This window comes from Marmota marmota, unplaced genomic scaffold, assembly GCF_001458135.2.
Source record: "Marmota marmota marmota unplaced genomic scaffold, marMar, whole genome shotgun sequence".
Classification (NCBI taxonomy): domain Eukaryota; kingdom Metazoa; phylum Chordata; class Mammalia; order Rodentia; family Sciuridae; genus Marmota; species Marmota marmota.
In genome coordinates, this window is record NW_025999961.1 from 2448553 (window position 1) to 2463843 (window position 15291).

Genomic DNA, 15291 nt, shown 5'->3' on the forward strand with positions numbered 1-15291 from the left:
TCTCTCTCTTTCTCTCTTTTTTAATAGTGCTGGGATTGCCCTCTATCATTGAGTTACATCCCTAGCCCCTTATTCTTATCTTCTAAATGTTAAAGTATATATTTTTGAACTTTATTTTGCTTATTTGGTCTTGACAGCCCGTAGAAGTAAGAACAAAGTTCAGAATAAACCTTAGAGAAATTAAAAGCATTGTGTAACTTAATACTATCAGTTTCGTAATAGCAAATCTTCTATCTAAGGTACTGATAAACAATAGTTTGATTTAACTTTAATATATATCCGTGAATGCACCCTCCAACAAGACATAGCATTAGGCAAAATTTACTTCTTGGCAAGGCCTAAATAAAAATTTTTTAAGATTGCAGCCATTTTGAAATTATAACTATTCATGTAAGTAGAAACATGCATTTTTGTACATTGTTTATTTGATTGCATTATTGGAAATGTATTTCCCCATACATAGAGTCTGAATAGTCTTTATCCTGATGTCTTTATCTATGTCCTGTTTCTTCATTTAAAAGTTTATTCATATAAAAGTCAATGACAGGGCTGGGGCTGTAGCTCAGTGGTAGAGTGCTTGCCTAGCAGGGTGAGGCACTGGGTTTGATCCTCAGCACCATATAAAAAAATAAAGTTATAAAAATGTATATATTTTTTAAAAAGTTAATGACCATTTCTGCCCTCTGCTGTAATACACACAAATTATCCATCTAAAACAGATAAGTAGAATGCTATTTTACACAATTGAAATTGTGGCAGTCTTTAATTTGAGACAAATGTGTTATCTTTGATGATTAAACTATTATGAGCTTTGCTACTAAAAATTATCGATAACTCTGACTCTCAAAAAATGTGTTATAAGCAGGGCATTGTGTCTCTCACCTGATATCCCAGCTACTTAGAAGGCTGAAGCAAGAGATCTCAAGTTTGAGACCTCAGCAACTTAGTAAGACCTTGTCAAAAATAAAAAGGATGGAGGATATAGCTTAGTGGTAGTATACCCTTTGGTTCAGTCACTAGTACTGCAAAATAAATGAACAAAGGTAAATAAATCTAAACTATTTTGTATTGTAACACTGCTTTTAAATGACATTAAATATTGAACTCAATGTTTCCTAAGGTAGTTCTTTTCGACTACTATTTACTTATTTAAATGATCAAGCATAGTAATATTTTAACACCAGAATTAACTGGATTTGGTTTTTTTTTTTTTTTTTTTTTTTTGTACCAGGGATCAAACCCAGGGGTGTTAACTGCCGAGCCACATCCCCAGCCCTTTCTTTATATTTTATTAGAGACAGGATTTCACTGAGTTGTTTAACATTTTGCTAAGTTGCTGAGGCTGGGTTTGAACTTGTGAGCCTTCTGCCTCAGCCCCCTGAGCTTCTGGGATTACAGGCATTTACCACTATGCCCGGCTAGATTCAGATTTTTTAATTTGCTATTTAACTAGTAACTCATTTTAAAGGTAAAACCATATTCTATAAATGCTTACATGCAAATAATTTCTTCCCTGTGTCTACCTTACCTTAGGCATCTTTCAGCCTCATATACGACACCTCTTGGTTTTGGCAACCCCCGTGGATATAGTAATTCTTGGACTCAGTTATGCCAATTTGCAGACAGGTATGGTAATCCATATTTTGGTTTTTAAAATGGCAATACATTGGTCAATTAATATAATAATTAAAAATCAATCTGGGTAAAATGTTGAATTCCAGTGAGTCAAATTAATGATTATTACTGCCAAATCCTTACAATCTTTGCCAAAGTTTAATAATTTGGATTAGCTTTTTGCCTGATATTTTACTACATTATATATGTATGTATGTATATATATATATATATATATATATATATATATATATATATATATATATATATAAAAGCTTCTATTTATTTGAATTTATCAAATTATTGGTATCACACTTTATAGTAATTTTAAAATGTATACTATAGAAGCTTTGGGGTATAGTAATAAGAATTCAATAATAAAATCAATTTTGAAAATAATGTAAAGGTCATTTTAAAATTAAACCAATAAACTGATTCTTGTACTTTTTCTTAAAAAAAAAAAAATAGGTTCTGGGATTCTTAATGATAGTATGTCTGGCGGAATGCAGTTGCTTCCAGATCCTTTATATTCTCTTCCCACTGATAATACTTACCTTTTAACAATAACATCAACTGATAATGGCAGAATTTTCTTGGCTGGAAAGGATGGCTGTTTATATGAAGTAGCATACCAAGTAAGTTTGACACTTATAAACATTCTGTTTTTTCCCCTCCCTCTTGATGAAGTAGGGAAAGATAAGCTTTTAATTTTCTAATATTCTGGTGGAAAATATTCAAGCATACAACTAAAGCTATAGTCTTCTATCTCTACTCTGTATTTGTAAAACCCAGCTCTTTTCCCAAAGTCAAAAAAATTTATTAGTTCTATTTCTTATAAGAAAAATTGGACCCAGGGTCTCTAGTGTGTATGTTTTTGTAGAACATGATACATACAATAATATATGTGTATATATAGTATTTATATAAGCATGTGTGCTTATGTGTGTGATTTCTAGTAAATAAGAAGTGTACTTTTTTTGGTGGGGTGGCGGTGGCGGATTGCAGGTGTGTGCCACTGCACCTGGCACATAGTGTTTTTATTAAAACTAGTATAATCTAATAAAAACACATGTGTGTTTTTATTAGATTATATTTTCTCATTCGACTTGTCAATAATGTCTTGAAAGTTTATTTGATAGATATTTTTAATTATAGGACTAAAGTCAATAGTTAGTTTTGAATGACAGATCTCACTTCATTTGTAGTCCTTGGTACATGAAGACTTGAGTAATCAGCAGTTGTTATAAGTTACACACCTTTATCAGTCTTCTTTTTTTTTTTTTCTTTTAAGGCAGAAGCAGGTTGGTTTAGTCAAAGATGTAGGAAGATAAACCACTCAAAGAGCTCACTTTCTTTCCTTGTTCCTTCCTTGCTACAATTTACATTCTCAGAAGATGGTAAGTAGGAAACAAATTTGGCAATTAAAACAAAATTTAAAAAAAATATATATATATTTAATTGTAGATGGACACAATACCTTTATTTTGTTTATTTAGTTTTTTTATGTGTTGCTGGGTATTGAACCCATTGCCTCATACATGCTAGGCAAGTGCTCTACCACTGAGCCACAATTCCAGCCCAAAACAAATTTTTAAAATGTTGTTTACTTAACATTTTCTTCAGACATTGTCATTCTCTTTTTTTCCCCTTAATTTGTTCTAATTAGTTATGCATGACAATATAATGCATTTTGACACATTGTACACAAATGGAGCACAACTTCTTCCTTTCACCAATATGGTAGAGTCACATTGGTAGTATAGTCATACATGCATAGAGGATAATAATGTCTATCTTATTCCACTGTCATTCCCCCAAAATATAGAACGCTTCATGAATTTGCATGTCATCCTTGTACAGGTGCCATGCTAATGTTCTCTGTATCATTTCAATTTTAGTATATGTCCTCCTGAAGCAAGCACTCTCATTCTTTCATATATATTTTACTTGTAGATGGACATGATACCCTTATTTATTTATTTTTATGTTGTGGATGGACATAATACCCTTATTTATTTTTATGTGAGGATCAAACCCAGTATCTCACGTGTGCTAGGCACGTGTGCTACTACTAAGCCACAATTCCAGCTCCTCATTCTTAATTAACATACGTGGTCACTTTAAATAGCATTTATTATGTTCATAAGATGTTTTAAAAGAAAGGGATTAGAAAATGTAGAAAAAGAATGGGTTTTATTTTCAAATTATTTATTTCTTATACACATAGAATCATGAAAAACATGTCCAAAGTAGCTCTGCATATTTAAACATTTAAAATGTGTGGGTGGGTGTATGTGTGAGAGAGATTGATCAATTGATTCAGACATCTAATACCTGTTTTGCCATCTATAATAAATTTCAAGTATAAAATATATATATATATAATATATAATATATATAAGTTTTTAATAAACTGAGGGGTTTAAACAGAGGAAATGATTTTAAGTGCTTTGGTGAAATAAGATAAATATACCTTAAATGTCTGAATTTTTAGTCATGATTTGCTTAATGTTAGGGATGTGTTCTGAGAGATGCCTTGTTAGGTAATTTTGTCATTGTGCTAACATCATAGACTGTACTTATAGAAACTAAGATGCCTGCAACATCCATGAGGTGATAATAATTTTATGGGATCACTTTATACATATATGATCCATTGTTGACTAAAATGTGCTAATAATGTGTCCCCTTTACATAATGAATTATTAAATTGGAAGTTTTCTGAAAAAAATAATATAAATTAGTCTCTGTGTTTCTAGCAAATAATAAACATTAAATATTGTTGAATGAAGAAATATTGTAGAAATTGTATTTTGTTTTCTTTAAAATTCATTTAGAGACAGGCATGGTGACACAGCCCAGTTGCTCAGGAGGCTCAGGCAGGACAATTGTAAGTTCGAAGCCAGCCTCATCAACTTAGTGAGACCTTACCATAAAATATAAAGGACTGGGAATATTAGCTAAATGGTAAAGTGCCCCCGGTTCCATCCCCGATAGCCAAAAAAAGAAAAAAAAAAAAATTAGAGTAAGTTTTCTGTGGTGTTCTTACCTTGTCATTGTATTTGACATCTGTTGTCTGATCTAAATGCTTCCTGATTTGGTCCTTATGTATTTACATACCCTGGGATTTAACTCCCAACCAAGAGAAATGAAAGCCCCTGAATGGACAGTTCTATCTAATTCAGCAATTTAAATTTGTTGTACGTGGCTGCTGTGTCAGTTGGTTAATTGTTGGGTTTTTTTTTTTTCTTTTCTTTTCTGCCTTTAGACCCTATTGTTCAAATTGCAATTGATAATTCTAGAAATATCTTATATACACGATCAGAGAAAGGAGTAATACAGGTAAGTATTCATGTTATGCTACTATTTAAAGAGTAGAAAAGATTTAGTTACTTTAACTTTTTCTGTTAACTCTGTGTGTGTATGTGTGTGTGTGTGTGTGTGTGTGTGTGTGTATGTGTGTTTTATTAGAGCATTATAGGTATACGTTTGTATATGCATGGAATTTTATTTTGGTTCGTGTTCCCCCACTTCCTTCTCTCCTGCCTTCCCCCATTCTCTTCCTTTAGTCTACTGATCTTACTCTCATCTATTTAGTATTTATGATTGGTCTTTCTACTTATACATAAAGGTGAAATTCCCTGTGGTATATTCATATATGCATATAGCTTGATTTTTTAAAAATTCATTCTGCATTACTTCCCCTTTCCTTTCTCGTCTTTCTCCCTCTCAATCTCCTTCTTCTACTCTACTGTTCTTCACTATATCTTCTTGATATCCAGTCCTCTCCTCCTTTCCTTTATTTTACTCTGACTTCCACAATAAGAGAAAACATTTGACCCTTGATTTTCTGATATTGGCATATTTCACTTAGCATGATGTTCTGTTTCCATCTGTTAACCAGCAAATGCCAGTTTCGTTATTCTTTATGACTGAGTAAAAACTCTATCGTGTATATATACCACAATTTCTTAATCTATTTATCCATTGATAGGCATCTGGGTTAATTCCATAAATTAGCTATTATGAATTGTGCTGCTATAAACATTGGGTGACTGTATTACTATAGTATGGTGATTTTAATTCTTTTGGATAAATAGTAAGGAGTGGGATAGCTGGGTCATATGGAGGTTCCATTCCTAGATTTTTGAGAAATCTCCATGCTGCTTTCCAGAGTGGTGCAGTCCCACCACCAATGTTCAAGTGTACCTTTTTCCCCAATACTCTCCAGCATTTATTACTGTTTGTATTCTTGATAATTACCCTTCTAATTGGAGTGAGATGCAGTCTTAGTATGGTTTTGGTTTGCATTTCCCTGATTAAAAAATTAAAAAAAAAAAAAACAAAACAAAACATTAAAACTGCTTCTTAGGGCCTCTTTTTATGAGTTTTTAAGTCTATGAACATTACCATACCCGTATTAAGTAACAAAATTGGAGGATCCCTAAAAGGGAAAAGTTTATCTAACAAAATATATACAGTATATAATTATGTTTAAGTGAGAGTAATTTTTTTATTCATAGGTTTATGACTTGGGCCAAGATGGACAGGGAATGAGTAGAGTGGCCTCAGTTTCCCAGAATGCTATTGTCTCTGCTGCTGGAAACATTGCAAGGTAATATGTCATTTGTTGGCAGACATAATAACACATTTATGTGCAGTAGTATACTAATATTATTCTTTCAAAACATATCTAAAACATAAATGTTAAAGGAAGTTGGATATGGTGATGTGTGCCGATAATCCCAGCAACTCAGGAGTCCTTATGCAGGAGGATCATGAGTTTGAGGCCAACCTTGTCAACTTTGAGACCACCCCTAATTTTCTTTGGAAATTTTTCCAAATCCACAGAAAATTTTAAATAAAAATATGGCAAAAACTGATAAACTCACTCTCTAAATTCCCCAGTTGTTAACATTTTGCCTCATTTGCTCACTCTTTATTAATGAATCATTAGCAAGTAGATTCCAGGCATAATGCCTTTCACCCTTAGGTTCTTTAGCTTCCTTCTTCTCTGTAAGCCTCATATGTAACCATCAGTACAATTACTATATCTAAGATAATTAATAGTAATTTTGTAATATCTTGTGTTTTAACTATAATCATATGGTTCATATTAAAATTGTCCCCAAATTTCTGTAGTTGTTCTTTTCAAATTCTTCAATTGGAATTTTTGAATTGCTTGGGTGGTTTTAATATAGAGCGCTCTCTTCTTGCTTTTTTTATAATGTTGACATTTGGGAGGGAGAGACAGAAGTTCTTTATCATGTACCTATTTCTGACTTTGTCTTTTTTCCCTACAATTAGATTTTTAGTAATAAATTTTTTAGACACTTATTACACAGTTGATGTGAACTTACAAATTTCTTCATTACATCTAGGTATGGTGGCACACACTTGTGATCCCAGTGACCTAGTATGAGGAGGAATATCTCAAGTTAAGGGCCAGCCTGGCCAATTTAGACCCTGTCTCAAAAGTTAAAAAAAAGAAAAAAGAAAGAAAGAAAAAGAAGAGCCAGGAATATAACTTGGTGGTAGAGCTCCCTTTGGTTAAAAAACAAAACAAAACAAAAAAACCCACAACTCACGAATCTCTTCATTACAAAAATTCATTTTTCCCTTTTACTTTATTACAATGGTAATTTGAGCACCCTTTGTCCCCCAGGAACCATTCACCCAGTGGTGTTAGCCTTTTTCTTCCAATCTTTGAAAAGAGTTAGTCCTAACAGTATTCACTTAAATAATGTATAGTCTAGAGTTTTTGCTTCTGTTTTATTACTTTTCTCAGAGGTTAATTTAAATTAGTTTAGCATATTTAGACGTGTGGGTATAATGATGAAAACTATATTTTATAAATCAGACACATTTTTGAAATACACAAGTTTTTTTTTCTCCTCATTTTTAGGACCATTGATCGTTCTGTTTTTAAGCCAATTGTTCAGATAGCAGTGATTGAAAATTCTGAATCATTGGACTGTCAGTTATTGGCTGTCACACATGCAGGTAGGTTTTTAAATTTTTGTATCTGCTATTGCTGTTAGTATGATGTTTTTTAGATTTGGAAATTTATGATTATAAATGTTTTCAAGTCATATTGATATTCATAAAATTAAGAATTTTTAAAAATAGAAGTTTCTTCTGATTCTGTCTATTCATTTTTTAGAAGTATAACCAGACCTGAAAGCTAAAGTTGTTCACACTTAGTCATAGCCTGAAGTGGAACACAGGCTTTCTTGGCTTGTTCTGAACACACTGAAATGTGTTGATTCATTTCTCAATTCTGAGTGATATTTTCTTAGAAATCTGTTTCAGCTGGTGGTCCAATTAATAATTCAAGATCAATGAGGAAAGTAATTTATGATTTTAACAGTTCTGTGTTTCTAAATGGAATTGCTTTAATACACATGTACCTTAGTTTCTTTTATTTTCTGTTATTGATGCATAATTTTACCCCATCATCAGGTATCAGGTTATATTTCAGCACTTGTCCATTTAGACAGCCATTAGCACGGCCTAATACACTGACACTGGTTCACATTCGCTTACCTCCTGGATTCTCAGCATCTTCAACAGTGGAAAAGCCTTCAAAAGTACATAAAGCTCTTTATAGTAAAGGTACGTTCTGAAATACTATCAGATTTAAGATGACGTTCTTAAAAATTAAAATTATAAGACATTTTGAGACATTTGAAAATAACATTAATAAATTTTTCAGTAAAGTTTGGAATGCTTTAGGTTTTTTCCAGGAATCCTTTTTTTTATATTAATATTATATTTTAACCATTTTCAGTGGGTGTGTACATAAACACTGTAGGCTTTATGGTACTTTTTAGTCTTAATTTTAGCCTGTTATTGGGTTTGTGTATGAACTCAACTTGTCAAAATTAGTATTATACCCAGTGTAATAGACTCTCTGAATTCTCTTCTTTTAGACTCATCAGGAAAACATGAATAACTTTACTGTTACTGTGCCTACTGTTACTAAACATCAAAACTTGGAACATTGGAACTTACTTTTTTCATTTTTGAAATTTCTAATGTATCTGTTTTTATTTTCTAATCATTCTAAGGCCTTTTCTATGCTTATTATACTGTCTATTCCAACATTTTACTGTTCAACATCCAGATGAAACTTTTCTTTGCAAATGGAAGTTTTTCAAATGTACACTATTAGGTATTATTATAACGTTTTTAGGTAATGGCTTTTATTGAGATATAATTCACGTACTATAAAATTCATTTTTTTTTTTCCCTTGTAGGGGCATTTTACCACTGAGCTACATCCCCAATCCTTTTTTTTTTTTTCTTTTAATTTTGAGACAGGGTTTCACTAAGTTACTTAGGGCTTTGCTAAGTTGCTGAGGCTGGCCTTGAACTTATAATCCTTCTGCCTCCTGAGTTACTGGGATTATAGATGTGCACCACTGCACCTGGCAGAATTCATTCATTTTTAGTTTATTTAAGAATAGTACAGCCATAACTACTCACTTGAGAACTTTTATCATCCCAGGAAAAAATCCCATATCTATCAGTAGTTATTCCTAATTCCAGTTCCCCCTTTTAATAATTTGCCTGTTTTAGAAATTTCAGATAAGTAGAATCATACAATATATGATTGACTTTGATTTTCACATAATACAGATTAATTCATGGTTTAGGATATATCAGTACATCTTTTATTGCTGAATAATATTTTATTGTGGCAATGTATCACTTTTTATTCATCAATTGGTGGCCATTTGTATTGTTGATAATTTCTGACTATTATGAATGTTGCTACTATAAATATGTACAAGTTTCCTTATCAACATATATTTTCATTTCTTATGTGTATGTATCTAGGGTTTGAATTGCCCAATCGTATGGTAATGTGTTTTACATTTAAGGAACCATGAGACTTTTTTCCAAAGCAAATAAACCATTTTACATTCTCACTTATATGATGGTTCTGACTTCACCACAACCTTGCTGATACTTGTCTTCTTTTTATTTCTATCCTGTTGGATGCATCTATCTATTGTGATTATGATTTGTTTTTCCTGATGTCTGATAATGTTGAGCCATCTTTTCACATTTTTATTACCGATCTGTATGTCTCATTTGGAGAAATAACTATTCAGACTCTCTGCCTTTTTTTTTTTTTTTTTGGATATGGGGATTGAACTCAGGAGCACCCGACCACTGATTGCCACATCCCCAGCCCTATTTTGTATTTTATTTAGAGTCATGGGTCGTGCTAAGTTGCTTAGGGCCTCGATAAGTTTCTGGGGCTGGCTTTGAACTCTTGATCCTCCTGCCTNTGTTGCATCTTTATTATTATATGTTTTACTTTTCCAGTTATATACTTTACAAATTAATTGTGACCCCTCAGCTAAGCCTGTCCAGTGGATTCAAGACTGACAGCACAAAATCAGTATAAAAGGAGCAAATTAGCAGGAAAGTATGGAATTGAGCATAGGAGAGTATATTTTAAAATCAAACTGTAATATTATCTAAGTTTGCTGAGATACTGCTTTAAGAGCACATTTATCTCTGACATTGCACTAGCACATTCCTCTCTTATTCATCTCTTATTCATGGTGTGTTTGAATTCACAGGTGCATAAATTATTTCATTGTGTGTTAAATACCATTGATTGGAGGCACATTTGTTAACGTCTTAAGTTTTTATAAAGTTAGTAATTCTATTGATAAAACTACCAATTACAAACTATTTTACTTCAGAGATGTTATAACATGAAAAAAGTAAATTTTTACCTGAAAGAAATACAGTATAAGATTGAGATTACTTAGCAATTCTACCTGCTCTTCTTTTTTAATTTATTTTTTCATGGTTCTGAGGATTGAACCCCGGGGTACTCTCCCTACCACTGAGCCACGTCCCAGCCCTTTTTATTTTTTATTTTGAGACTCTCACTTGGTTGTTAAAGCTGACCTTGAACTTTGATCCTCCTTCCTCAGCCTCCCAAGTCACTGGGATTACAGGCATGTATCACTTTACCCACTCTTCCTACTTTCAAGGATTTTGTATTTGCTTACTTTGTAACTTGTTTGCTTATAAAGATTAACATATATTAATGTTAGTGATTGTTATTATTAAGATTATTGTGGATGCATTTTATTTGATATCATGAAAAAATTTTGTACATTAAACTTTCAGGTATTCTATTGATGGCAGCCTCAGAAAATGAGGATAATGACGTTTTATGGTGTGTCAACCATGATACATTTCCTTTCCAAAAGCCAATGATGGAAACCCAGGTAAGTTATCCAGTTATCCAGGGAATTCTAAAGAAACTACTTATTTGTATATTTATGTGTATATATATTTATATGAATGTGTATATATATATATATATATATATATATAAATTGGTGTGTGTGTATGTGTGTTTCTTTTCCCACTGTGTTTGATCTCTCAGGACACTACACATGTTAGTAAAGCTCTCTTAACACTGAGCCACACCCCTAACACATATATAATGAGTAAGTTAAGAATAATATGGTAAAGAACTTTATCTTCTGATTTGTTGTTATTTGCTTCTGATAATATTATCTGGTTAGAAATCATATTGAAAACAAATGTACCTAAAAATAAATGAATGTATCTTTTCTGAAATTATCTTTGTCCCATCTAAATGTGCTATATTTTTAGTTGTTTATATATTAACTATAAGGACATCCATTGGAATTATGACGTAAAGAGTTTTATCTTGGAAGTTTTGCCTAAATTTTAGATTTTTTAAGTTATAAACATTTTCAAATGCCAAATTAAACCTCATAAGAGAGAATTACCAACATTTTTTTCATTTTATTACCCCCCTTTTTTTTCTTCATATATACTAATGTTTAGCTGTGAACACAACCACATTTTCCATGAAGTTGATATAGTTATTCTGATTAAGGGGACTCAGTAGTTCTACCTGGGCCATCCATCTTAGTCTCTTGTCCATAATGAGCTGAGGGGCTACCATCTCTCCTCCTCCTTTTGGTACCCTTTCCCCATTGACCAGCCCTATTTATCAAACCAGGTTAAAAATCCCATTTGGGTGTTAGGGGTTTAGCTCAGTGGTAGAGTGCTTGCCTAGCATGCACAAGGCACTGGTTTTAATCTCTAGCACCACAAAAAAATAAAAATTTAAAAACCCACTAGGGTGTGAATGTCTGATACTTTGCCTTTATGGCCATCTCTTCAGAGACTTCATTTTTAGCTGTCACTGGCTATTTCCTGGTAATTTTCAAATGTGATCGTTTTAATTTGTGAGGAGTGGGAAAATGTGTGTAAGTGGGAGAAGGAAATACCAGCTCTCAGGAATGAGAGTGTGGTTTGAATTAGCTCTACCAAGTTTCTCACCTGGTTCAAGGAACTGAGGTGGAAGGAGGATGTATAAGAATGTAACAAGTGCCTTCCTTTCTCTCTCTCTCTCTCTCTCTCTCTCTCTCTCTCTCTCTCTCTCATTCTTTAAACTTTACTAAGCATCTACTATGAGCCTTGTCCTATGATAAAATTGAAGAATTTGGAACTCTGATATAAAACCTGTCCTGGTAGGGGTGGGAGGATTAGGTTTGCATTCTGTCTTCACCACCTCTAAGCTGTGCAGCATAGGACTTTGTATGTTTTTGGCAATTTATATTTATAATACTACCTACCTACCTATGGAACTATTATGGGATTAAATGAGTTCACATACATAAACCTCCCAAAACACCTGGCAGATAAGAAACACTCAATAATGTTAACTTTTTTTTTTTTTTTTTTTAAGAGGCAGGTATCATTTCATTTGTGTCATACAAGAGTTATTCTCAAACAAATGTGGACTTTTATTTAAAAAGAAAAAAACAACCATCAAATATAGTTTGTGAACTTTGATGAAATTTTTAAGTTTTGTAAAAACAATTATAAGAGATATTGGGTCTAGGCACCATGGCAAATGCCTATAATCCCAGTGACTTGGGAGGTTGAGGCAGGAGTATCACAAGTTCAATTCCAACCTCAGCAATTTAGCAACACCCTGTCTCAAAATAAAAAAGGGCTGGAGATGTGGCTCAGTGGTAGAGCACCACCAGATTCAATCCCCAATACCAAAAAAGAAAAAAGAGAGGAAGAGACAGATTGGGATAATTAGAAATTTTGTATTGGCCAAGCATTGGATTATATTAGAAAATTTTTAACATGTGTAAATATTATAATGCCATCATAGCTATATAAGAGAACATTCTTATTTTGGGAAGCTGTATGTGAAAGAATTTAGGGGTGACGTATGATGTCTATAACTTTCCAATGGTTCAATAAAAGAAAGAGATAACATAGAAAAAGATAGAGAAAGGAAATATGGCAAATTGGTAATAATCGTTGGAACTTTATACTGAGCATATGGACATTTCCTTTATTTCCAACATATTTGTATGCTTGAAATTTATTATAAATAATCTTACCTTAGAAAGCACAAATAGAACTTCAGAAGAGAACGGAATCTATACATCAGCAAAACTAAGCACTGAATCTACTAGTATAGATTAATCTATCCTGAAGATTTGGTAAAAGATAGTTTTTCTTTGGTTGTTGAGAGAATTATAATTCTAGTAAATAGAATTTACAGTTCATCTTAAGAAAACTTTGAATTTGTCCTTTAGTATGAAAAGATAATTTTATAAAAGATTGTTGATTAAAAGAATAGGAGAATAGAGAGTTAAATACATACTTTGGAGGACATTTTGTAGAGATTTTATTTTCAGAAGCTTTCAGTTTGTATAACTTAAATATGATTGTAAAAAGTGTATTTGTTTTACATAGATGACAACCCGTGTTGATGGTCATTCTTGGGCTCTTTCTGCAATAGATGAATTGAAAGTAGATAAAATAATTACACCTTTAAATAAGGATCATATCCCAATAACTGACTCTCCAGTTGTTGTACAGCAACACATATTACCTCCAAAGAAATTCGTTCTCCTCTCAGCACAGGTATGCACATATTCTCTGTGGTACAGACAAAAAAGAGAAATGATGTTTAATGTTTTTGTCAAATATTCTGAAGTAGTTACTTAGTGGAGTCATTTTCTTAAACACTTTGGAATGGTTATATTTTAAAGAATGTTTGTGAATACCAAATATACCACCAAAAGAACTCTTTTAAAAAGTTGTACTTTCCTTTTTTTTCCCCCACATTTGTTATTGAAGCCTTATAGTTGTATATAATGGTGAGATTGTTACATATTCATACATGCAAATGATATAACAATATAATTTGGCCAATATCATTCAAACTAACAACCAAAAATATTTCTTATACTTGTCACCTAATTAAAAAACATTTTCTTGATATTTTTAACATTTGAATTAATGCATTGACAGAATTCAAGTGGTATATATAGCACAGGAAATATGTATAGTAAAATCCCCCTCGTACTGCAGTGCCCTTTCCTCCAAGTATCTGTGTTATTCATATCTATGTATACTTTCAGGGATTTATTACAAATATACAAACAATGCAAATGTATTTCTAAATACTTGGTAGCATATAATATAGACTGTCCTGTACCTTGCTTTTTATATTTCAAAAATATGACGTGGAAATCTTTCCAAATTAATATATATAAAATATTTTCTCATTGTTTTATATTTGAAAGTTATTTCTTTATGTGGATATTCCATGTTTGACCAATCCCCTATTAGTGGATTATCTTTTGCCCTTAAAAGTAATGCTACATTTTTTGTATGCATATGTAATTTTGTATATGTGTGAGTAAAGCAGTAGTGTTGTATATTCTTGGTCATAGAGGGTGTGTATTTATAGTTTCAATAGATATTAACAGATTTCCCTGTATATATTTGCTAATGGTATTTGAATGTCTATTTCCTCATAACCTCCCCCATTATATAATACCCTCTTATTAAGAGTAAGATTTTACTTTTTTTAAATTTCTGTGAACACTCTGTTCCTACTCTGTAGTAGTGCCCCTGATCTGCATTTTCACTTTCTCAGGTTTCCATTGTCCCCTAATCAAATGCAATCTGAAAATTAGTAGAAAATTCCAGAAATAATTCACAAATTTTAAATTGCATGTTGTTCAGAATAGCGGGATAAAATTTTGTGCCTTCTGGCTTAAGTCCACATGGGATATGAATTATTCCTGTCTCTAGTGTATCCAGGTTATATACTGTCTTCATGTTAGTTACGGAGTAGGTATCTTTGTTATCAGATCAACTGTCATGGTTTCATATTGCTGGTATAGTCCACAGTTTCAGGCATCCACTGGGAGTCTTAGAATGTATCTAGTGAGGATAAGGAGGGACTACTATTCTTATATTTCTATTGAGTTGCCCTTTTGAAATGTAAAAAAAAAAAAAATGAAGATTGTTGAAATTTATGAATCAGGGACGTATTTTTCCTGATTTGTCATTTGACTTTGTTCATTAAGATTTTTCCCTTAAAGACAAGTTTATAAATAATCAAAATGAAGATCTTCTAGCATTTATGTCATATTTAGCTTCCTTACTCTCAGATTTATAAAAGAATTCACATCTTGTTGCTTCTGTTTTTCTTCTAGTGTTAGTATGGTTTTATTTTATCCTTTAAATCTTTTATATATTTGTAATTTATCCTGGTATAAGACCTGAGTTTGGATCCAGCTTCATTTTTATCCAAATGGATATCCATAGTGCTAACATAATTAA

General features: G+C 32.1%; 1 protein-coding gene and 1 non-coding gene across 2 annotated transcripts in view; one reads left to right on the plus strand and one right to left on the minus strand.

Moving 5' to 3' along the window:
• Positions 1–15291, plus strand: part of Nup155 (nucleoporin 155) — a 59536-nt gene that overhangs the window by 8510 nt on the left and 35735 nt on the right. Inside the window, exons 5-13 of the mRNA XM_015496353.2 lie at positions 1534–1626; positions 2083–2249; positions 2906–3011; positions 4883–4956; positions 6138–6229; positions 7520–7617; positions 8077–8229; positions 10774–10874; positions 13408–13578. Coding sequence (XP_015351839.1) covers positions 1534–1626; positions 2083–2249; positions 2906–3011; positions 4883–4956; positions 6138–6229; positions 7520–7617; positions 8077–8229; positions 10774–10874; positions 13408–13578 — 1055 coding nt within the window. The remainder of the gene's footprint in view (positions 1–1533; positions 1627–2082; positions 2250–2905; positions 3012–4882; positions 4957–6137; positions 6230–7519; positions 7618–8076; positions 8230–10773; positions 10875–13407; positions 13579–15291) is intronic.
• On the minus strand, positions 3430–3536 carry LOC125616762. The gene has a single exon (XR_007347505.1). It is a non-coding gene; the product is annotated as a U6 spliceosomal RNA (small nuclear RNA).